Source organism: Haliaeetus leucocephalus, unplaced genomic scaffold (genome assembly GCF_000737465.1).
Source record: "Haliaeetus leucocephalus isolate CR32 unplaced genomic scaffold, Haliaeetus_leucocephalus-4.0 Scaffold154, whole genome shotgun sequence".
NCBI classification, from domain to species: domain Eukaryota; kingdom Metazoa; phylum Chordata; class Aves; order Accipitriformes; family Accipitridae; genus Haliaeetus; species Haliaeetus leucocephalus.
Window position 1 is genome coordinate 1,034,119 of NW_010972590.1, and position 25,548 is coordinate 1,059,666.

Here is a 25,548-nt window from a genome sequence, read left to right on the forward strand (position 1 = left end):
TTTTCTCCCTTGTACCTCTCCTTCCTCTTTCTTCCTGCAAAACCTGCAGTCTGTATTTTTTGTTTTGTTTTTTTGAATCCAACATCCTGGCTTTGTTCTGTATTCTACACTGTTTTTATGATAGCAGAGTTGATAGACTGACTTAATCACCAGACTGGGACAGACATCCTGGGCATTTGCAACTGAGAACAGACAAGCACGTTAGCATGTGTTACATGAAGTATCCCTTCCCCAAGAGAAAGATGGAGTATCCTAGTATATTTTGTTAGTATATAAATTTCTGTGTATATCGTATTTGAGTAAAGAATCAAGACTGAATAAATGAATCTCACACTGTAAATGAGAATTTATGAAGGTTGTTTTTCACTTTGTCTCTTCTGGAACAGACACAATAGTCCTGTGTTGGTCCTGCTGAAACCTCTGTCTGCTGTACAGAGTGTGCTGTTTTTAAAGGAATATTGTAAACCCTTAGAAATAACGACCCAGTACTGCAAATGACAGAGACCCATTAAATGTTTTCATGCCTCTTTTTTTTGTGGTGGTGTTAGTAGGGTAAAAAGAAAGTTGAATTTGGAAGCAGTGGTCATATAACTGATTATGATCTTAAGCTGGACCCATCGTTGTTTTTGACCTCTCTCCTGTATGATAGCATAAAGCTGTAATAGCTGTTTTCCTAGTCAATCATAGCATTCATTGTAGGGATCATCCGTAACAGTTGATGCTCACAAATGAAGAGATGGCATGTGTTCTGCTATGGCGTTGAGGAAGTCTCGTGTGAATGTGTCATGGAGACTGGCTTTCTGTGGAATGTTTTGGTATTGCCTGGTAAGATAAAGATGCCAGATCTCATGGTTTGTAATCCATTTCTCAACATAATCCTACAGACCTATACTTTGTTTCTTATTTTGCAACAAGTTTCTGTTGTACACATTTCTATCCATTTTTATAAGTGGCCAAGAATCCTTGCAGTTTGACTGGACGAAGTAGTGGCTAAAGGGAACTTAAAAACCTTTAGAACATGCAACAGCCTGGGGGAGGGCACATCTGAGCTGTCTAGGAAATGCTAAGTAGAAAGAGGATGGCAGCAACCCATGTGAACTGAAGTTTTGACAGAGCAGTTAGGTTGTGATGTTGACAAAAAGGAGAGGAGAAAGGGGCTACCTGAAGGGCAGCTTTCACATTGTTAAAATTGTGCATTTAACATCTGTGCCAAGGCCACATATGTCAGCCTGGCCCAACGTGGAAAAAACCTGCTATGGGACAAAACCCTGTTGTGCCATGAGAGAGGGTTCATGCATTGGTGATGTTAGCTTACGTGTGCTTATGCTTTGTGTCTCAGTCTGTGTAGTTCTTTCTCTTAGCACAGGTAGTGTGATTTTGGAGGTGGGGGGCAGGCTGTCTCAGTCCTTGCACTGCACTGAGATTGGTGAGTCCTAAATGCTGTTTGAACAAGAGGATCTGTTCAAAATACATTGAAAGAGGGATTGATTAATTATTGACTAGTCCTGGGGATTGATTTATTATAGTTTTGATTGGTTTTCTTAGCTGGGAAAAATGTTTTTGTCCGTTCTGAGAAGGAAAAATAAAAATAAATTGAGTTGAGCTGTTACGTAAAGCAGCAACATCCTAAATGTATAATTATTACGATTACTGTGATTTAAATGGATTTTTTTAAATGGTCTTTTTTTCCTATTTTTGTGGAGTCACATGTTTCTGTTTGAATGTAGAATTGTGAAAGTAGCTCTGTTATTAAAGGTCTGATTATCAGAAGACTCTATTCCTGCATATACTTTGGTTTTCTATAGAAAAATGCTGTTCTGTCTACAGATTGCTAGGTGAGCCCCCAGTATTGATTTCCAGGTCATCATTGCCTCAGAGACTTTGATTCGCCTACCGTTGTGTAATGGCTGGAACAAACATTGGTGATGTCACACCTGTTCTCACTAGTAATTCAGCAACCCCCAGTCTTTTGCAGTAGATGCTTCATCTTAAGGAAGGAAGGAAAGAAACATAGAGTAGTATTCCTTGTTCTTCACTTCAGTATGAAAAGTCTTTCCTTTTCTGTACCTCTAGTTTTAACATGGGTTAGAAGGGCCAAATGCGAAAAGCAACCTGCCGTCTTTACACTAGGGTTTTCTGTTGTCATGTGTTGAGTGATGTCTGTTTTTCCTGCTGAAGATGATGCTCAAGAGAAGAACTCTTCTAATTAGAATGTTGGGGGAATGCTAAGAGCTGTGTCACAAACTTTTTTTTAATGGGGGAGTGTGATGCTAGATCCAGAACGTGACTTCACTGTTGGCACTCTTCTCTTACATTTCACTGTCTTCTGTCAAGTTGAGTTTGAATACATTAAAACATTTCTGATATTGTAAAACATACCTATGAAGATAGGAAGGGAAGCTATTTTACAGCTAGAACTTGGTCTTACCTTGCTTTTCTTTAAAGCTTTGGTGGGCTGGTGGAAAGGGGAATAAAAATTAGTATGAATGCTTTTATTTTTATTTGATTTAACTTTGAATTAAGTCATTAACTGAGTAAGAACACTTAAAAAAAAATAAAATTAAGCATATATATTCTACAGCAGCAAGGAAGGCCAATACTAAGAAGAGCTGGCTTACCAGTTCAGAAAAGACTGTTGGGGTTTGCTTTTTGTTTTAGCTGATTAACTAGTGGTTTCTGTTTGTTCATTAAATACTGACTTTCTTCACAGCTTTGGTAGCCAGTATAAACTATTTTCCTGGGTTTATATTTTGAACCTTCATGGAAATAATTTAAATCTAAACCCAGACCTCTTTACTAAATATAATTTGCTCTAACTATTCTCTGTTTAATTAAAACCCAGTATTCCTGAATCTAAAAATTCCTTTTCCTTAAGTCCTACTGGTTGAATGTAAAGAAGGAAAGTTCAAAAGCAGTGGGTTTTTTGTGGGTTTTTTTTTTCAGTTCACTTTTATGTTCTGGTTGTAATTTAAAGTTTACTTGAAAGGTTTTAATAGTTTCCTGCTGTGATCTGGCTTTTCTAAGTGGAAAAACAGATGTGTACATTCAAAAGACAGCCTTGAGAACATAATCGTAACTTATAAATAAGAGAATGGGTGGGTTAACTCATTATCAAAGGGTAAGATGGGTTGTGAACTTGCAGTACATCTACAGTAACTGCCATGTACAAATGTTTTCCTGTGATAAAAATAAGGTGTTTTATCCTTTGAAGAAGATCTAAACAACTCTCTTACACTTTTCATATTTTCTGCTGGATGAGAGCAGGCTTTCCAGAGCAGCTGATACAGTAAATTCATATTCTCCTGCACCCTGAGGCAACTTGGTTGTGCATCCATATCCAAAGTTACAATAATCCACTTAAGGCCAAAATTTAAAAGATGAAGATAAGTTTATGTTGAATAATAGACAGCATTACAATGAGACCAATCCAATACAGATACTTGGATTTTGTAGGTACCATCTGCAAGAGTCAAGCTAGGAATGTTGTTACTTTTATTACAAAAGAGGTGAAGTTAAAATGAAATTTGCTGTGGCTGGGAGCTGAGATAGAGGAGTCTCATAAATCAGACTGTTTAACAGAGTGGTTTTCGTATGTTTTGGAGCTTCTGTGTAGCAATCTGGCACAGCATGAGATGACAGAATCAGGAATAACCCATTCAGCTCAATCTATTCCCAAACCTTAAATACCTGAATGAGGTTTTTTAGCAGTCTGGCAAAAAAGCCCCAACTGGTTTATAATTTTAGCACATAAATGTATCAATGATTTGCAATGTAGCTCAAAAATTCCATATTTGCCTTTAGGTATAAGTCTTTGGGAAGAGCTCTTGTCTAGTATTTCCACTCGGTTCAAAGACTTAAATTAATTTGTAAGAGCTAAAGTCTCTCTCTTCTTTCTGTCTTGTTCTAGGATGTTTTTGTATTTAGACATGAACTTGCTCTCCTAAGAATATCTGCCTTCATGGGTCTAATAATATTAGGTGGAATAAGTGGACTCTTTTACACTCAGCTAATGGGTATTTTCACTGTAAGTATCTAATTTTAGAAGTATATATTAGTTTTATTTTCAATAAAATTAATAAAAGCAGAAAACCAGTTGCATTTACGGGAAAAATAGAGAAACACTTGCGCTATGAGGTACCTATTTGGTGTATGCTTTGTGAAGACTCTTGTCTCCAAGGAAGACTTAAGAAGCCTTCTAACAAACAAGTGTCTAGTAATTCACCTATCAAGGCAATTTCCTGATTTGTATTAGTGAAATAAAACCATACATTCTCCTGGAATTGTGCAGTGTACAATGTACATATTTGTGGGTTTTGATTTTTGTTTTTATTTTAAACTCGTATGTGCCCTGGTCTCAATTATACTTTGTGACAGTGAGGCCCACTGATAAATCATACATTCTGAGAACATGGACTTTTTGTTAAGTATTTTAATAAATATGCTTATGTTCATATTTCTCCAGTTACTAAACTGTGGAATGGAATATTTTACAATTTACAGTCCAAATGCATATTCTGTATTTAAAGGTACAGAAAAAAATCCTTTGCATTGAAAGATTTTCCAGGTAAATTAATTTGGTAATGTAATAAATATCTACCAGAAACAAGCTTTTGTTGCTGTAATATCCTGTTCTGTACATTAGAATTTAATCACTGCTAGTGAATTCTTTAAAGTTATCTTGAGAACTCATAGAAGTGTTTGAAGTACTGCAGTGATGAACAGAGAGAGTACATTAGTTGGATCTGTACATGTCTGAAAGGATGTATGATCTGGCCTGCAAAACTTTTTTTTAAAGACAATAACATACAAGATGACAGCATCTTTGTGACTACAACTGATTGAGATCTGCTTGAGATTTCATTTTGGGATTATGAGGGTTTGCACAGTATTAACCTTTGTGGGTAGATGCATAATGGAAACCCTCCTAACTGTGTTATGTAATTCCTTTGTATAGAATAAAGGACAAAAATTACTGTATAGTTTTTCCTTCTGTTAGATAAAACAATAATATTGCTTATTGTTTTTATTGTAGTACCTTTACATAAGTTTACTGCCTTCTGTTCTTTGTAGCTATGCTGTATATTGGTTTTGCCATCCTCCAGCTGCTCTACCAGACTGCTTTCTGCACTTTCTGTTAACTCCTCAGGCCTACAGGTTTACCTTTGTGCCCTTTTACTGTGTGCCTGATTTCTGTTCCAGGGTCTTGGTGATAGCTTCTCACCTCCCTGTTTAAATGCTGGCACACAACCTTTGTGTCTGCATCCTCTAGAGTTAGGGTCTTTTTCTAATCCGATACTATGCCTTGCTGGGTATCTAGCTGAAGTGGTGCAGACATCTGAATTCTGTTCACCCTCACTCCCAGTAGTGGGACAGACAGAACTCAGGGAGCCTTTGAGTTCAGATGTCTTTTTAGTCTCTGTTTAAATGGATATTTGAGAAGGAACAAAAAGCCATGTGATTGGTACTACTCTAAAACACAGAAATGATACAGAAGAAAACAAGAACAAAACCTAAGTCTACAGTTCTGTTCTGTGTGCTGCCAGAAGCTGGACTAAATTTTGGCAATGGCCATCAGCATCCATTCAGATACTATTACTGTACATGAAATAAAAACTCTCAGACTGAACCTGATTCTGTCAGATACACCTGAAACTTGGGACATTTCTGTTCTGACACAGGATTATCAACTGTGCTGCCTCTGCAACAGGCATGAATTCCCAGTATGTTCTTTCGCTGTTTTGAGCCTTAACACTGTCAGGCTGCTATCACCACTGCAAACTCTTACAAAGTGCTGTAAAGCCCTTTTATCCTATGTCAATTGTATAATATACTGTGAAGTACATCCCATTGCACTTACTGAGCTGGCCACTACCCTGGAACAGATGCATACTAATAGCATTTTCAAGTCCAACCTCCTTTTATGTGCTCAAATCATATTTCTGTGGATCGCTGAGCTGCAGTATGCCTAGATACCCTCTTTTGTCCTCTTTGCCAAACTTTGTGAAACAAATACACCACAGTACTTGCGGATATGGATGGACTATGAGAGGCAGATGCTGGAAAGTACAGATCTTCTGCATTAGGGCCTCTCACTGCACCCTACCTATAGCAGAGGGGCTACTGTGCTTGCCTCATATGGACAAGTTTTTAGGTTTGGGATTATTGGGTTAGGATCGCTGGGGAAGTAGAAATCCGTTACTGGGATCTCCAGACTCTTAATTCATTCACACCCTGTGGATGCTGTTGCATTGACTCATTAAAGAACGTAGGTCATCTAGTCCATCCCCCGCGCAAAGAATTTCCATACCAGCAGCACAATTGTCTTCTTCCTTTTCATTCCTTTCTTCGTGAGTATAGAATTGGCAAGAATAAACAATACAGTCATTTTGAGGAAATCTGCTTGGGAGCAACTAGTCAGACTTCAAACGAACAAAGCCAAATCTGTTTGGTGAGGTTGTGCTTAGTCTGCAAGTTGTGTCAGAAAATCTTTCTGTACAAATGGTTTTTGATTGTCAGCATTGTAGTGTGGGAATTTGCTTCCTCCATAAGCGCTTACTAACGGCTTTGGCTAGCCAATGGCAAAGGCAGAGGAGAGGGCAGCAGGTGAGTGAGTAGTTTCTCTGCAGGCTCCCCGAAGACATGCCTGTGATGCATAGAATAGGGAACAAAGAAACTGGGTATACCCACCCGCAGTGCTGAGTGCACACCATGAAGACATTCAAGTCCTGTAGAAGCAATGAACTGTGATCACTGAGAGACAGCGATATTCCTACAGTGTACTGTGCTGCAGTTGCTGTTCAGCATCTAGCCTTCCTGTATAAACAAAGCAAACTGTATCTAAAATGAACTCTATTTAAAATAATGAATTAGTGATGAAATTAAGCTTAACTTAGTGTAAGGTACAGATCAAAATTTATTTAACAGTAGAACACAATCACTGAAGTGTAATAGTGCAGACTTGAGGTTAATTTAAAAGAAGCTCAAACACTTGAAGGCATAGATATGCACAGTTAAAGCGTTCATGTTATATTAATTGCTCCATAGCAATTCCTGAGAGCATTAATTTCAGTGATTGCTGAAGCTTCCCAGAGATGTGTGCAAAAGAGGTGGACAAGAGCACAGGCCTTTTGAAAAAGGTGAAGCAGAGCAGCTTTTACTTGTGCTTGTACAGGAAAACAGATAATAAATATTTTCCTAGTTCATGCTCCATGCCTGTGTTTGCACTTTAACATCAAGCCAAGATTAGTTCCACAGCTCCTGGATAAAAGTTATTTTAAGTAATAGGGACAATCGGCATTGCAGCTCTGTGATCTAAACTTGGACTGATACATACTCATTGCTAAATGAGTCCAGCAAGTTCAGGTTTGTTGGGGTTTAACATTATTTACCTATATTTCAAATGCTGCCAAAATTGTATTTTTGGAAAGAAAAATAAACTCAAGATTTATCAAACTTTGACCCTTTTGTAGCAAAACTTCGTGATTCTCCATAAGGTAAAGTTGCTTGACTGTCACTATATTATTTTCCAGAAACCAAGGCAATAGTCTCTGTTTTGTCTAAGTAATATAAAGCTAAGGCTAACTTTTTCCAGGAATATTGGATGTGCTTATTAAAAAAATCCCAAGTTCTCAGTCTTTCAGTATCTTCTATGTACACAGAATGTGGTCTGCTTACTGTCCATCCCACAGAAGCTGCTTGGGATAATGAAACTGCAGAGTTGTTCATCCTCCTTTAGCACCATCAGTAATAAGGAACTACCACCTGAAATGGCAACTTCATGCTTCATTGTTTATGGTTGATTTCCACAGTCTGACTGCTCTGCTCAAATGTAAATGATTGGAATGTAGCATGCATTATGAAGCACGGTATGTACCCCAGGTCAGAGCACTTGTGCTGATTCTTCACATTTACAGAAGTCTATCCTTTTGCCACTGCAGCAAGACAGATAAAATTTAATGTATAGAATTAATTTGCATTAAGTGACCTTTGTATATAGCATTTTTATAAACAGACTTGGTCTTTACTACAACTGAGCTAAGTGATAGCTTGACAAGCTGTAAGAACAAGCAGAATTTTTTCCTAGGATTTTAAGAGGAAATACTGCCATTTTCTCCTCTTTGATAAATTTTTTCAGAAGTCAAAAAAGTTGTCCAGCTGAACATGTAGTGGAAAGGATATATCTGATATACTCCAGCATGTTTTTCTGGAACAGGACAGTAGCTAAAATGCGAAAGCAAAGCAGCACATCATGAAGCGCAGGTGAAATATTCTGCTGTGTGTGCTGGCACTTTCCAAAATTCAGTTTTGCACAGTTGACTGATCTTTTATGCCTATCATTGCATAACTCTCATTGGTTATAGCAGTAGATCCATTATGTAACAGTTCTTTAAGAAAAACATGCATGTAATCTGCTGTTACCCTGTTTCATGCGTGTTCAACAGATACTAAGATGCTTGGAAAAAATGTGCTCTTTGGTAAAAATGAAAACTTTGTAACATGTGTAGTCAGATGTGGCTCTTGCACAGAGAACGTTCTTAAAGCTGTACTGCTTGAGGAGGTGATTAATAGACCAAGTTACCTAACACACAGGAGTTTCTCTGAGTATGTTTACCACCTCTCTTATTGTGGTATCACTGTTAGGGTATCATTAGCACAAGGCTATTCATATCTCATCTGGAGGTCCAGGAAGCCAAAGAGCAAGGGAGGTGACTTCTTACAATGAGAGGAGAACAGCTGGTTGGCAAAAACTGTCCTTAGAGGAACTTTTGACATGAATTGTTCTGATGAAGAGGGGAGCAGCTGAGGTGGCCTCTGTATACAAGATTAGTGCTTTCTCCCTAGAAACTAGCATATGTGAAACACACTTCTAGCAGAAGGGGCACATGGGTCTTTTTATCCTCATTCTCCAATTGCTTTCCCCAAGCTCTATTTGCCTTTACTCTCATCATCCTGAATTTTAACACTTCTTCCAGTGTGTAGCTGAGATCGCTCTTGGGGAACTTTTATTTGGATACTTTGGAGATAGAGGTATCTAAGTTCTCTCTAATTCAGAAGTCTCTGAAACAGGGAGAAATTTAAGATCCTAATTTAGGAACTCTAGGATCCTAAGAAGATACTCTTCTTAAATTCTCAGCATAACAATTATTCTTCTTACTTGTAATTTTCATGTTTCTAGAGAACTGGGTGGAAGAAATCAGTTTCACCCATGAAGAAAGCACTGTCTGATGTAATTTCCAAAATGACCATGCATTTATATTGAAGGCCTGTTTATCTTCCATGCTTGGTGCTTGCTTTTGCACTCCTCTATTCCCTGTTATTGCTTGTAGTGCAAATTTGAATTTTATATTCCTTAACTGGAAATGACCCTGTATTCTTACATTTCCAGGCAGCATGATGTTTTTTAATGAGACTGCTTGAGAAGTAAAAGCAAGCTTAGCATAAAGCAGTAAGTAAAAAAAACCCAACAAAACAACAAAAAAAGATTTGTCAGTTACACCCTAGAAAAACTAAAAGTTCTCCTACTGAGAATAACTTTTTTTTTTTTTTTTAATATTGTTGATACACTTACTTCAGACTACTTCTAGCTGCTTGTACTCCTGCAAGCAATTACTCCTCTTTTGCCTCAATCGCTACAGGATAAGAAGATAGCTTTAGCATAGACACTTTCAAACTCCATGAAGGTAGAGAGGTGTTTTTTTATTTTGTGATTTGTCATAAATAGTAAAAATACTATTTATAGACAAATTATCATTTTGCTTGAGATAGATAGTTCCATTTCAGAAAGTTTTTAAATTTTCCACAAAAAAACCCCCAAACATCCACTGTCTTGTGCAACTACTGCCTATACCTGTTAATTATACTACAATGGTGAATGTAAAGTTTATCTAGAAAAGAATATTTTGCACTTAACCTAGAAGAAAATCTTGAGGAGGACATACGTATGTTACAGAATTGTATTTCCAATTACTTATTCTCTGTGGTTATCCTCATATGAAATAATAAAATTTAATTGGAAGCTAAATCAAATGGTATCCAGAAACTTGCTTGCTTTCTCAAGAATATTTTCTTGACATGGGTTTTTTTCGGAAGTCCTCTCTCATTTGATATTTTTATATGTAACAGACGCTTGTTTTCCTAAAAAATGCATAACTAGCCTATTCATTCATTTATTCATAGGAAAAGGCATAAATTACCTACAAAAAAAAAAGTCTCTTTTATCAACTACAGGTTGCTTCTGATTTATGATTGTAGGAGGTAAAGAGCTCCAATTCAGGGTCTTTTAAAAAAGGTGGAACTGTCAGGTTGCTTGTGTGTATATTAGTACAAGACTAGCCCTGGCATTTGCATTTCTCCTGCTCATGTTCAATTTTTGCTTTAAGAAAGTACTTCTGTATGTCTTTCATGTCACTTCAACAGTTAAATGATGTTAAAACCCAGTTTTTCTATTTATGCAGTAAGATTCTGACATCGGTTATGTTTGATCTACAAGGCATTATTGTAGAACAAGTAATAAATAATACAGAATGCTTTTTTAAACAATGGTTTGTCTGACTATTTTGATATTTCTTCATGTCTAGTGAGGTTTTAAATTGCACCAGACACTACTAAGAAGTGTTCAGTTTGCTGATCTTTTTTAAGGCTGGTACCTTTTGCATATGTGAGGTGTTCTTCCTCTCAAGATCTATGTTGTTCTTTATTTTGTTGGCTGCCACCTGTCTGAAGCAATCAGCCACTTCTTTCTCTTCCTCTGTACAAAAAGAAAATCCTGTCTTCCTATGGATGGTGGAAGGTAACAGGATAATCAGTTCAGCAGTGATCCTCTGATGTCATTGTGGGAGCCCTGTAAAAGCGGATTATCTGTGACCCAGATAAAATAATTAGAAATTACTCGGACACTTACAAATAACTGATCTACTAATCTCATTTCCAAAGTTAAAAAAGGCCTGTCTCTCAACATAACACTACCAGATGTTTCAGTTAAACAGCATCCTTTGCAGAGATTAATCTGAACCCTAATTTTAAAGGATTACCTTTGATTGTTTTTTATTTCAAACACTAAACAGTTTGTGTTTTCATTTTTCCATAAGTTCAAACAAAGTATTTATATGGAATTAAAGAAATTTTCTTCATTTTTCCACTATAGTCCATCAAATAGGACTTTATGTGATTTTTGTGTCTTAATATTGCGGAGAAAAACTTTTCACTAAAATTATTTAGTAATTAACTTGTATCTCAGTGGCAGAACTATGTAATGGATGGGCTTTTATAAATTAATAGATACCATGTGGTCTTTGTGCAAGGTAGTGGATGTATTATCATAAACTAAGTGGACAGTGACTTTATTAATTTAATTAATGCTACCAGGGTTTCCTGTTAATTAACTGTTCAAATGTGTACAGTGATATTTCAGTATCCTGGTGCATCAGTACTGTGTGGATGTGATAGAGAGAAATTTCCCTTTATTTGCTTTGGGGAGGATGGAAGGGAAAATAGTTTAACAGTTGGTGTTCAACACTCTGTCTGGTGCACAATATGATGCTTACTATATACATTTTTCCCCTTAGAAACATTTAAAAATATTGATATTTGTTGAGTGCTGTGTTTTATTACTGTTGCAGTGTTTCTCCTTTTCACCTACAAGTAGTAAACATATTTCACTAGCTATTTTTTGTTGTTCTTGTAAACAGATCCACCTCCATGTTAATGTCTTGAACTTACTAATTCATATATTTTAACTATTTTGCTTACTGTGACTGATACTTACAGGGAGCATGCAGTAAGGAACATTATTCATTTTGCTCAGGGCTTTTTTTCTTGTTGAAAGGACAAAAACTTCCTTTTAAGGAAATTGGAAAAAGATGGAAATTTTACAAATTAATTTTCTGATATATTTTTCCCTGAAGGATTATTTTCAAGCAGTTTTCTTTAGGAGTATCATTTCATTTAATAGTATAATGCAAAACTGAAGTGCAAACAATAAAAATGCCAGTGAAAAATTTAAAATCCTTCATGTAATCAGTAAGTCAGACAAAATTTTACAAAGGTTGAAGTGCAAAATAATGAAAATGTAACTGCAGTTATTCTGTTAATAAAACCAAAGACATTTTAATTCTTTGCATATTTCATAGTGTTGATCTATTGCTGCTTTAATATACAGAGTGCACAAGTGATCTAGTGCTAAAATGCTTTCTGTCTTCAAAAATAAGTATCTTATAATTTAAAATATTTGTAATAATATCTCTAATCAGATAATCTATTAAATACTGTTTTGATTAGTGAAGTACTAAGGGCTTTTCCTGTTTTTTCAAACATGGCTGAAATGTAATCAAGGAACTATTAATCCTCATAATTAAGTCTAGCGCAGAAGAAATTAGGATTGGAAGGGGAAATTAGGATTTCCAGGCAAACATATTCTTTACCTGGCTATAGTAAAGTGTAAGATAAAAAGTAACTGTAGAGGGAGAGCAAAAGCTATATAAACTATCAACTATCAAATAGTAATTTGAAATTAGAGATGTAACAGAAAATAAGTTCATGTTAAAGTTGTCTGTCTGTATCTTCCCTGTTATTCTTCCCCCCCCCCCCTTTTCCTGTCTCTACCTTTAATCCACCTATAGGTAAATCTCCTATTAGAAGACTGCATAAAGTCCTATAAATTAAATTGTCAGGAAATAGTGATGTCCTGGTCTTTGAGTGGGATTTTGTTAACTGTGTAGTCTTTTTTATCTTTACCTTATTTTTCTCGAATAGACTAGCAATTTGTTTAACATTTTTAATGAATGTATCCTGACAGTCTTAAACAGCTATTTACCATCAAAATAAAATTTTATTTAAAAACCCTCTTTCATGAGCTATTTAAAATGTAAGAATAAATTCAAGCGCAAGACACACTAAGTGGCAAAAGATCTCATCTGTTTTATTTAGGTCACCACATGGTTTTAAGTAAAGTGGGAATACTTTTATTGAAATTAATTATTTACAATATTATTAAGGAAAAGCATAAGTTAGAAAATTTAATCAAAGAGATTTTATACTGTGCAAGGAGTCAAAAATACCATGCCAAAAATATCCCCTGTTCATCACTCAAGGAGGAATTCCTTTTAAAACTCAGTTATTTTTCTAAATAATAAATGGAGTACCTTTAACCAATTGAAAATAAGTAACTATAATAATGATGTTTAAGTGTTCTGAGGGCTGGGTACTTTTTGTTTAATGTTGCTTGTCAAATTTAGACATCAAACCATTAAAATGGCTTCTGTGTGAGGAAAGTCAATAGATAGGCTTCCTAAGCATTTTTTTCTTAATATTTTTGTTTTGAGAAGGTATTTGTAAGTATCAAGAAAAATAATGTGCTTTGTTATATGTCTTGCTGTCATGCAGCTGTCTGCACCTAACACACCATGGATTTGAAGTAGACTGAAGAGACCTGTTTGCATCATCTGCTTTGTAGATGTGTTCTTAATTTGTTATCAGATGTTTTCATTTCATTGAATCATTTTCTAATATCTGACAAATTCATTGGAAATCTATTTAACTAAATTCATCAGAGCATAGAGGAGTGTAGGAATAGTCCCTAGATATAACATAGTGTGGCTTCATTTTTAATTTTGCACACAATTCTCTGATTTAGGGATTTAAAGTTAAAACTGAACTAGTAATTTTCAGGCTGAACTTAATTGTAATTGATAAAATTAATCATATTGTGTTATATGAGAAGTCTAGATTAAGAAAACAATGCTAAAAAGTAGCCAAATGTAAACCCAAAATGTAATTAATGCCAAAAAGGAAAATTTCTGAAATACGAAGTATTCTTTCTATGAAGTGTTCAGTATTTTATATTCTTCAGTTGCTCACCTGTCATTTACACACAGTGAAAGGACGTTAGGTAGAAGGAATGAAAAAATGTATTGTTCAGATAGAAGATACATTGTCTTGCACTTCAGATAAAAGCAACGGCTGAAAATCCAGGAAGCCTTACAAGTTTTGGTTTTGTTCTTTCTGTTTTAGCATACTTTCCTGATGATCTTTATATACTGAATATTTGAAAATACTATATTAAGACAGCATTGCAAAATGCTTGCATTCTTCTATTGCAAGTATTAAATAGAGCTGTATTGAGTACATGTCACTTTAAGCAAACAGAAGAAAAATTGAACTAGAGATTGTGGCTGCATGCTTTGGAGTTAGTCCTGTGAGTTACAAATTACAGCTTCTGCTTTGGAAAACATGAATCAGTAAGAGGAAAATGCTCTTTCCATGTGCTTCTTCCATGGTAAATTAGTTCATGATGAATCCCATCCTTAAAGCAGTCTTAAACAGTGCATGTGATCTTTTTAAAAAAACTGTTTTTTCAGGCAGTTGGTTATGCTAATTAAAAATATAGATGTGAAAGAGATATTCCTCTTAGTAGCTAATGCAGGTGCATTCATTTGCAAATGAATCTTAAGTTAGCCTGCAGAATTCAGTCAGTGCTCTTACATATGTCTCTCCATTCCTCTCGTAACAGTCTTAGCTGTGGCAGTAGCTTACTTCACTTAGACAAGCTGCTTTACAGACTTGTAGTAAGTCGTCAAAGCAAAAAAACATTCCTCATCCCCTCAGCAGAATCTGAATCCTTTGCCCTTTTCTTTTTTATTTAGAGTGATATATTGTTAATGATTGCTGTGTTTATATTGTTGAATTTCTTTTGCCTTTCTTACTAAGGTACAATTTTTTTCCTAGTTGCTTTAAGATGCTTATCAGTGGGTATGTATCTCTGAATAACCAGGTGCAGGAACAACAGTTGTTTCCAATCTGGATGATGACTTTGGGGGTCCAGATGACCCATCAGGTAATCAGCTGTGGGTTAGTCAATTTTGTCTTGTATGCAGTTGTAAATTTTATGGGATTTTTGGAGACGGAGATTACTAGGGCTCAATAGCTGTGCCATGTTTGCTCATACCAAGTTATTTTCAACTTTTGGATAAGTGCCAATTCTCCAAAAGATTTTAACATCAGCATTAGTGGTGAGTCGGGGGCGGGGGGGGAATCTTAGCAGAGTTCTATTTGTATTAATAGTAATCCAAGCTGATAGTAGATGCAGACAGCCAAAGCCTCTTAGGCTGAACACAGTAATACTGATGTTGTAGCAAAACCTTGGTACACATCAAATGCATAATTAAGAGAGATGATACTCTGGTTGAAAGCCATTTGTGAGATGTGTTAATGAACAGAACACCTTGTCATTCAGAAGAATAGTGGTTATTCTGGTCCTCCCATCTCCAAAAGAAGAGAAATTAATGTGTCTAAGAAAGCCTTAAATAACAGGCCAAAACTCAGCTATGGCCCTCTCCCTTTCCTTCCTCTCCTGTCTTCAGAGGGGCTACTGAGTTTCCTGGGGTGCTGTGAATTTTCACTTTCATTTGATAAGGTAAATTGGTTCACTCTCAAAAGAAAGTCCATTTCAAATGAGCCCAGCTGTTTGGCAGCAGTGTTGGGGGAGGGAAGCTGTGAGGGGAATTTGTTTTTTTAAGTTCAGTCACCAGCACTTGTTAAGCAGCTAAACTTCAGAGAGATGTTTTCTGCCATTCCCTCCAGCCCTAGTTCACAGCTTTTAAAATGTGGCTATAAAGTTTTTTTAATTCTGAAAAAGTATCCCAGAAGCAAAGGATTCACTGCTCAGTCCCAATTCCTTTACTGTAAAGCGAAAGTATTCTAAAGTAGATGTTGGCATTTTAGTGGAAGAGGAAGGAAGGAAAGAAAGTAAGGAAGGATTTCCTTTGACTTCCTATCCAACTGAAATTCTTAGTATGTTTTAAAGGTGTGGAAGCTCGATAGTCTTCTCTTACAGTCATTTTCTGCAATTCCTGTTTTGGTGTTTTCACTTAGTTCTTTAATTTAATGGGTTACATTTCTGAGGGGAGCAGACCCTGACTGAGCATCTTTCAGGTCTTGATAACATGCCATGATAACAATTAAAAAGAAATATAACCCCCAGTTCCCAACCTGGGAATTCCTCTAAAATCTCAAATACAGTATTTTAGGGAGCAGTGGAAATGTATTAATGAATAAACAATGTGGAGAAACATAGCAAAAAGCCATATTTAAGGTACTATTTTGTTATGTCATGTCTGCACCCAAAGCTGGTTTAAGGCTCCTTTTGTGAAACGATAGCTTAACTCTTTTGGTAGCCAGAACTCAATTATAGTCTGGACTAGCATGCTACTGTTGTACAAAAAGTCATTAACAATCATTGCTTTCAAACATACCAGTATTATTTTGTACTATCAGGTAGACAACTTTGAGTTGACCAGAGGATAATTCGTAGAGCTGAGGTATTTTTGCAGTTACAGAAGGAGCTATAGCATCTCATGAAAACACTGTTACGACCTCACTGAAACGTCGTGGAAGGAATATCTGTGTTTACTTAGTCCTTTTTATTCAGAAAGCTGTGTGTGATTTTCTGTGGCCAGAAAAGGTGGTGATTGTTCTGACAAGAGTTGGAGAACAAGCCAGCCCAGGGAAGCCGAATATCCCTTGGCTGTGCAGGCAGGTCCTGCCCGAACAGGGAGAACGGCTTGCGTCTTGTAATGCTTTCCTGCCACCTGTGGCAGGTGAGGGGGGGTACACTAGACAGACGCCTAAGGTGGCGAGGAGAAGCAGTGTGCCTATGGGCATGGAAGAAACAGATGGTATTTACAGCCTGCTGCCTCCAGTCCTGTCCTCTCTCACTACTGAGCAGTTGTTCAAATCCACCTAATGATGGGGCCAGAATGGTTTGTGTAGTCTGCTGTGGGCATGCCTTTTCTGCACCAACAGGGAAGAACTTGTGCATCCCGGTGGGCTGGCGTGAGAAGAGGGGACTTCTCTCCTTTGCCATAGTGCGTCTGGAATTCAGCTGGGTAGGCCGTGGGCAGAATTAAGATTTTTGCTGTTTAGCGTGCGGTAAGGGATCCTGTTCCAAAACTCGTCAGAGCTGGGAAGCGGATTTAGAAGGACAAAATTTGGCAAGGGGAGTTGAGGCCACCCATGTCTGCTGAAGCAGGGAAGCAGCTTCCTGTACATTATTTCCCACTCACATTTCACCCTTCCCCTTCAAAGCTTTATGAAAGATGATGGCAGAATCCCAGCAGTGCCTGCACTGAATTGGATGCACTGATGGCAGGAACAATCAAGGAACACAGTATGGTTTTATTGCTAGGTGGTGTTTCCAGATGACAATGAAGTCGCAGCCTAATTAAACCACAGCCCTTGTGTCTCTGTATGGCTGGGACAATAAAGGCTAGCTCTCAGTTTCATTCAAACGTTAGTGTAATCTGACAGGTGCATTATGTGCATGCCTAAATCAAAGAACAGCAAAGGGAAATACCAAGCTGCCACGAAAAGGAGATGGAACCATGAGAAATACTTCAGTAACTGTATTTTGGACCTCGTGACTGATTCTGGGACATAACGAATTATGAATGTGCATTGAAAACACTTTAATACTGCTGGAGTTAAAATTGAAATGATACTTGCAAAGCAAGCTTTTTTGTTAAATATATAGAGTGAAAGTGAGAAAAAAGTACTATTGTAGGCAGTTTTTAAAAATTTATTTGGGGATGATCTAAGCTTAAATTGATTTGTTAATTATAAAACTTTGTGACTCATTAAATTAATCATGTTCAGAAAAATAAAGTATGAATTTAATTTACTGTTAGCTGCCGGGGTGGTTTCACTCTGCACATCATTTAGTTTTCGTTACATTTCAAGAGAATAATTTTTATGTTTGGTATTTACCTGTAGAGACAATGGAAACTGATAGTGGTGCTGTGTGCATTATGATACTCATGAAGATAACTATTTTAAAACTTCTTGATAGCTCCTGCTTTTCAAAATACTACATCTGTTAATAGCTGCATTTTACTAAATTTTCATGTGGTTATCTCAGTGGACAGCTTGAAGTCTGGAATGGATGCTTGTGAAAAGTATGGCAAGAGTGAACCTTACACACATTACTTCTAAATGTCCCATGAATTAATTGTAATAACTGAATTAATTTTAGCGGTAATAATGCTGTAAATTTTTGTTGACATTCTGTGGTATGTGCTATCATAATAAAACTACACAGTATAGTTTCACATCATGTTTGTAAAAATCATTTAACAGACTGAGTAAATTTGTGCATATAATCTCACAGCTGTTTGAAACTAATATGGTGTGGGAGTAATATGTAACCTACTGGACTAATGCCAAAGCAGTGTACCCTAAGAATTGATTCCTTGCTTTATTTAGTTGCTTTCATAATGACATTTTAGGTTAGGAATGTAAATAAATACTTTTTATTGTGTTTTGTTTTTTTCAACAGGATACTACAAGTATAGAAAAAATGTCAAACTGTTGTGAAGACCTGTAAGTGCTATAAAATTTCTACATTTATTTGCTGAAAAGCTGAAAGACTAGCTTGGGTTTTTTAACTGTGTGAGAGAGAAAAGGAACTGAAGGCACTTTGTTAAGATTATTTTGCATGGTACTGTGCCCTGTACTTCCTAGCTCACTAATCTTTTAATATTGATTGTGCATAAAGTAGCCTCACGTTATTCCCATTCCTTCTCTACCCAAAGCCAATGGAACTATATTTTCTTTCAAAAGTACAGATCAAAAGACACTTTCTGCTGTGTCTTGACATACATTCATTGATTCTGAGGTTCTCCTCTGCTTCAAAAGTTGCCTTTGGTTGATTGACGACACAGATAGTTTCTGTTCTCCAAAGTTAAGTCTCAGCTGCATGCCATAATGAAAGAAAAGCTGTATTTGTGATGCTGGGACACAATTCATCAGAGTCCAGTAATGGATCCCCAGCCAACCTGCATTGTTCTAGCTGACTGAAGCGCACCGTGGGCGTGCTGTCTTTCACTAATAATGCTGTCTTCTGTAGATCGAGGCCCCGAAAGCCATGGCAGCAGACCTTCTCAGAAGTTTTTGGCACTCACTGGAAGATCCTGTGGTTTATTCCTTTCAGGCAGAGGCAACCACTGCGAGTTCCCTACCACTTTGCCAATCACGTCTAAACAGATGGATGGTGGGCACAGATGGGTCCTCCATGCTGGAAGTGCGTTACAGGTTTTGTGATAATAGGACTATGACAGTCTTCAAGTCAATTAAAATACACCCACCAATTGTAGGCATCACAATGTGCCCCAGGCTTTATTATAGTAGTAGTCTTGATTCTGTTCTGAGATTAATACAAGTTGTATGTTTAATTTTAGGCATATTTACTTTCAAATTAGCTTTCCAAAGGGATTTCTTTCATCTTTTGTTAATACCAAAACCAAGTGACTGGAATGCAGTCTTACTCTATTTGTTTGATACTGGCTGTTTTAATTTTTTTTTTTTTGGTAGGAAACACTGAATTTTGCGTTGAATGTTAGCTTTCCCACTAAGTGTCTTATTCTGCCTTGAATTTTTTTTGTGTGTTTTTATCACTTGGTCTGTCTAGATAATATTCATGTCTTTTTTCTGCTACATCTGTTTAAAATTCCCTGATGCTGCCATTTATTTATGATAACGCAATAGTAATCCTGCAGCACTGTACTATAAAAGGTAACATTTAAAACTGAGGCAGACTTCTTCCTAAGCCTTTCTCAGAGAGGTTTTTATAAATACACATAAATGTATGTGTTTATATAGAGAAATCTTAGATCTTACAGTTACCTTTCTGCATAGATATGATCCAAGTGAAAAATATTCATGCCTTTATGTCAACAAAAGTGATTAAATACTCCAGGGTAAAATATGCAGATAGAAAGCATGTTTTCCCTATATCCCAAGGTTTCTTTGCAATAATTCAACAAAGAAGTTGTATGGTGCAAATACTAGAATGATTACTTTTTAAAAAAGCAGATTGAATTAGTTAGCATAATGTACCATAATGAAAAGTATATTGTCAATAAAGTTTTAAACTTTATATTTACTTTTGTTTAGTAGCTGGAATTGATCTAAGTGTTTGTATATATGTGGAATATATGTGAAAATATTTTAAAATATTTATACATAAATACAGATATTTGCTACTAACATGTATTCTGAAGTCTATTAACTGATTTAATAGGGTTCTATGTTGATGTACAGTAGCTTGTTGTGGGTCCTTTAAGTATGGAAGTAGTTAACCAAAGAAAGCATCCTTAAGATTACATCTGGTAAAATGACAATGATGTCCAAAGTACTGGCTCAGCTTTGCTGTATCTGGAAAAATTATTAGTAATTTATTGTAGCCCTCTGTATCTATACAAACATCAGCATGACATGATTTTTGAAAGTGCAGTGAATTTTTATGAGAAATTCATAGCTTCAATGTTTTCAGTTATGCTGCTTACTGTGTTTGTTGCCTAGTCTAACAGGACTAGGATCCACCTTAAAAGACAGCCATGCAATAGGGTAATAAAAGGAACAAAAGGAGGATGTAATATACGTAGGCTGTGTTTAAGGAGAGTAGTAGTGCATTTGTGAACAGTTCATTCAAAAAGAATGGCCAGAGTTGTCCTAAGTGGTATTTGCAATTAGTTTTTAGATCAGCTCTTTTAAAATTATAACACAGTCTCTGCCAATGCTGGGTGTCCCTTTATTGAATTAACAGATTTTGGTGATACCTTGAAAGTTCCAAAAGGTGCATCTCAAAAATTGCTTGAATTTTAAACTTTTGTAAGCTTCTAACGTTTGAACCAACTTTACTTTCCCTCTCCTTTTAAAAATAGATGCAATATTTTCTTCATTTGAATGTTCAACTGTTTTTTTCATGGCGTCTTTAGATGCGAGTTTAGACTTTAAGATGGTATTGGCAGGGATATTTAAACAAAAGTGAGCTTGAGGAAAGTGGATGGAAAGGCTGGAAAGGCTGGAGCAGTGCTTGACGTTAAAAAAGAATGTGCGTACACATTATAAAGTAATGGCAGTATTCTGTCTTTTTTTTAAGGAATTCCACTACTATAGTCTCTGTGAAACACATAGGGGACTAATAGCAGTTTTGTTTTACGTGCCAATGTTTAAATCAGTTTTATGAGCAAAACATAGTAGTTTTTAAAAAGTTTTTTTCATGCTAATTGGTTATCCCAGTTGGCAGATCATACAGTTCTGAAGCTTACTAAGAAAGAGGATCCAGAATTTAACTCTTCTGGGTACATTCACTGTGGGGGCATATAATTATTCTTTCTGTTTTCTAGTATCATTGTTTCAGTTAATTTAGCCATGCATGGAGAACCAGATCCGTAACACAGAACCTGCTCAACAGTGGGAGCCTCAGTTATAAACAGCGTATTTAGTGTTTGTACGTGATATCTGGTGAAGTAACGGGACCATTAAATTCTGCCTGCTTTGTGGGGCTAAAAATCCACAAGCACCCCGAACGTGGTATCGTCTGCTGTATTCCAGCGTTCTCAAACAAAAGAAGGTACCGAACCTAAGAAGCCAATGCCGGTATGGCACGGATCGGGGTTAAACATGCTCTGAATGTACTGGCGACCGCGGGCGCGAACATCCATGAGTTGTCGCTCATGGGGCTGGCGGGTCCCCTATGCGGAGGGACGCTGCAGCCGCGGCGCCACGCGGCCTCCCAGCCTCCCTCGCTCTCCCCGCCCCCTCTGTCGGCCATCTTGCGCAGCGACAGCGGGCTGTTTGGCCCAGAGCAGGGGCGGCGCCCGCCTGCCCGCATCGTTGTGATGCCGTGGGTGTGGGCAGCAAGGGTGGCGTGGGTTGGGCCTGCGGCCCGGCCAGCGGAGGGGCTTGCTGCTCGGGACTGGAGAGCGCCTTGGGTGAGCAGGGCCTGCCTCGGGCCTGCCGCAGGCGGGAGTCCAGCTTGCCAAGCTTATCTAGAAAACCTTGAGAGCCACTCGACTTCCCTTTCAAGCCATCAATTGTAAACAAAAAATTTTAAAAAATGTAAATTCTAAGGCACTTACTTAAATGACCGAAAGCACAACCTCCTGGTATGCATTTAAGTAAATGACGTACGTGAAAGTCTTGCCTGATTCTCAAACGAAAGTGGTAATTGCACAGATTCACAATTTGTCGAATGTTTTTGTATTGCTGGATTTTTTTGATAAACGTATTTTTTCTCAGTCTCCCATTCATCCTTAACATTAGGAATCAAGATGCGGTAGTGTTGTCCAAAAAGCAGATTCATCACCCGGTGTGGATCGAGCCAATAATCACACACTCGGGAGAGACATTATTTATTTCGTTATCTGCGCAAAGATGGGTGCTAGGCGGCAATTCCACAAAGCTAGCACACCCTGCAGTTAAACAAGCAAGCAATTCATACAATTTCAGGTTCACTCACTTAGTTTCCAAAGTCCTTTCCCCAAATCATTATTGGTAGTCGATTATCTGCCACCATTTCTATTGAGCTAAGGTTTTCTCTGCTTTGAATTAAACGTACAGTCTTCTTTTATTCTACAGCGCATGCTCAAGGCGGGGAGTGTAAGTCTTTTAGGTCTTGAATTGAGTTGGTGGTCGTGATCTCCCCCTGCCGTCTTGACCTTTCCCCCAGTTACCACAGATGTGCACTGACTTCATGCCCATTACTAATTACTCAACTTTCGGTGCCTTCTAGGGCAGGATGTTCCCTCCTTATTGGTCTTTTAATTCTTCTTCGAGGTTCCTCAAGGCCCAATTATTTCAAGATGTGCTTGGTTAAAGAATGCTAGTTGTTTTCTTTTCTGATTACAAATTATTAAGTGTCCTTAGACTGTCAGCTTAATATACATACAAAGAACATCTTGCATAGAATGAAACAGATCATTTCACATTTTTAGGTTAATCTTCAACAATATGATCAAGACAGCTACTTTATTTTTTATCCCATTTCTGAGTGTGTGGAGGAGAGAAGGGAGAATTTGGAGAGGCTTCATTTTTAGGAGGCACTGAGCTTTTTTTCTTTGAATGACAGGCCTTTAAAAGTGTAAAAGTAATCAAAATATTTGTAAAAATTTTAGCCAAGGACCCTATCACATTACTAGTTTATTAGACTAATGTTTCTGAAACTGATCCTCGGAAAGTTATTCCAGCAGGAAAAGATCGGGTAGACTTTTATGATCTAATTTGAAATCCTTTAAACCTTGAAATCCCTGAAATCCTTTGAACCTTTACTTTGAAATCCCACTATTTTCCCTCCAGCTCTCCTTCACAATTTTTTATTTTAGTAGAAACTGCATTCTTAAGACTAATTAGTACTGTCATTTTTATTCATTTAAAAAATCTTGTAGATGGTATTAATGAATTTCATCTTAATATAACATCAGAACTATACATACTTTATTGAGCACAGTGGATATTAGCTATGAACTTAACAATATTTGATTTCCTGAGAGGTACAAAAAGAAGTCAAAGCACTAATGAAAAAGAACCTGAAAACATTTGAAAATAACTGGTTTATTTGCAGTATGGGGTAGCTCCTGATAAGACCAAGCACTGCCACCTTGCTATCTTCTCATAATATCAGAGATTTGAGATTTCATTTGAAAAATCTTGACATCTAAAATAAAAGATTCTACATTAAGTAATGTTTGCCAACCTATCCTCTGATCTGTTGGTTTGAAGGACAGGTTCCATTGAACAGCTGGTAGAGTAGTTGAGATACGCAATGATTTTCAGTCTTCTGCAGGATTCATGAGTAACAAACTGTCTAAGAATGGAGTGGTAGGATAGATTTTGAACGTGGCAGCTTCCTCCTTGTTTTGAATCTAAAGTGGGCTAACGTGAAGGGAAGATTCATAAAAGTACAGTGAAAATGGAGATGGGGCCAAAAGAATTGTTTTGATCCATTACCAAAGTTTACAAAATGAAGTGAGATTGCAAAGCGTGGGAGTTACGTAGTTGAATACACATGCCGTCATTATATGATGTCTTTCAATGTTGTATAGTTTTATTCAGTAAATTATACTTTTCAGAAATTATGAATTCATGCTTTGTTTTGTGCTATAACAAGTCATTGTATGCCAATGTAAGAAATGTAGGTGGCAAAGACAGGCTTTCTGCAGTACTGCGAAAAAGAATCTTTTTCAAGTCAACTTTTGAGTTTAGATGAAACTTATGTTAATAAGATGAGTTTTCTGGTAACCTGAACTTGTTAGTTAACATAAACCACTTTTTTTGTAATGCATTATTTACTGTATTTGGCCAGCCTTCCTGCCAGCAGTACATCACTTATAGCAGAGTGTCTGTCACATATTTGAGGATGCTGTCACTTAGATGTATTATTTAACTTGGCTATCCCCACCTTTCATCTTCACCATGCACTCAGTTTTGCTGCAGCTCACAAATAAGAAGCCAATGTAGCTTTGTTGGTACAACCATATCACACAGACAAATACTACTGGCTGGCTCTTGTCAATATCCCAACTTGAAATATCATTGCATTCCTTAGAAGTGTTTTCTTTTTATGGTGGAGTCTTGATCTTTCTGGACAAAAATCGTGGCTTATTTTACATATACTCCCATTGATAATACTGTATTAGCACTTCTAAACTATTCCTAAAATAAAAACGAAGTGTACACTTCTCATTCAATCCTGTACTTCTACAGTTGTGTTATGTGTGGAAGCTATATAATAAATTGATTTTTTTTCTCATTGCATATAAGAAATAGACTTCTTATTCATAGTCTTGTAACTGATTGAAAGTTAACTGTCAGAAGATGAAGGTCCTGTTCTGGTTTTTGCACTTCAAGAAAATACTAGCTTTTGTTTAGCTGCAAAATCTCATATCTGATGTTAAAGTCTGTGGACAAAGGTTTGAATCTAATGAAGTGATCTGACTGAGCATTATAGCTGTCCAGCAGCGCTGATAAAAATAATCTTAGGCAGGTTTCTGTATACACAGCACAAGTCCAATGTGTACGCTTCTCAGGGCCTGTCTCTTCTCACTCAGACCAGTTCCCTCTGAAAGGATTTTTCTTTTCTGTCCTCCGTGTAAGTTGCTGCTAGTCGTACCTGATAGCCACTTTGTAGCTCTCTGTTAGATCTTCACTAGGTTGAATGAGTAGTGGACACATGGTGTGCTTTTTCAAGTCCTGGTAGGCCTCAGCTTACCTTCCAACTGCATCAGGTTAGTGGTCAGGTAGGAGGTAGAGGCTCATTTTATCACCCTTTGAGATTATCCCGTGATCACCCTTATGTTTTGTGGTGTACTACCTAGTGTGAATCCTTGAAGGATGTTTGAAACAAGAGGTCCCAGATGCCTAGAAGCTTACTTTGCACTTTTTTTAAAGCAGGTGACTTGCTTATGTTTGGGTAACTTAGTTTTTCTGCTGGGTAGTTGATTCTTGGCATTAATGACATGATGGATTTTTGTGTTTGAAAAAGGGAGCTAGATTTAAAAATAACCTCAGTTGATGACTCAGAGGTTGAAGCCGCAGGTAGTGTCGCCAATAAAATCGGGGTGATAATGACTTCTCATTCAGCTTTGGATCTTTTATCCAAAGTATTTGCTGTTTGACACTCAGTATTTCAGTAATATGTCTGTGTAGTAGAAAGGGTCAATACAGGGTGTAAATGAGAATGTTTTCAAGAAGCATTTCCTTGACATAGGAAGAAATTCT

The 25,548-nt window shown here is 37.0% G+C and overlaps 1 protein-coding gene across 1 annotated transcript in view; it reads left to right on the plus strand.

Annotated features, from left to right (window-relative positions):
- ZDHHC21 (zinc finger, DHHC-type containing 21) overlaps positions 1-19,509 on the plus strand; it is a 30,430-nt gene extending 10,921 nt beyond the window's left edge. The window contains exons 5-7 of the mRNA XM_010562081.1: positions 3,908-4,024; positions 18,326-18,369; positions 18,896-19,509. Of these exons, the coding sequence (XP_010560383.1) occupies positions 3,908-4,024; positions 18,326-18,369; positions 18,896-19,028 (294 nt within the window). The 3' untranslated portion in view covers positions 19,029-19,509. The remainder of the gene's footprint in view (positions 1-3,907; positions 4,025-18,325; positions 18,370-18,895) is intronic.
- The last annotated feature ends 6,039 nt before the right edge of the window (positions 19,510-25,548 follow it).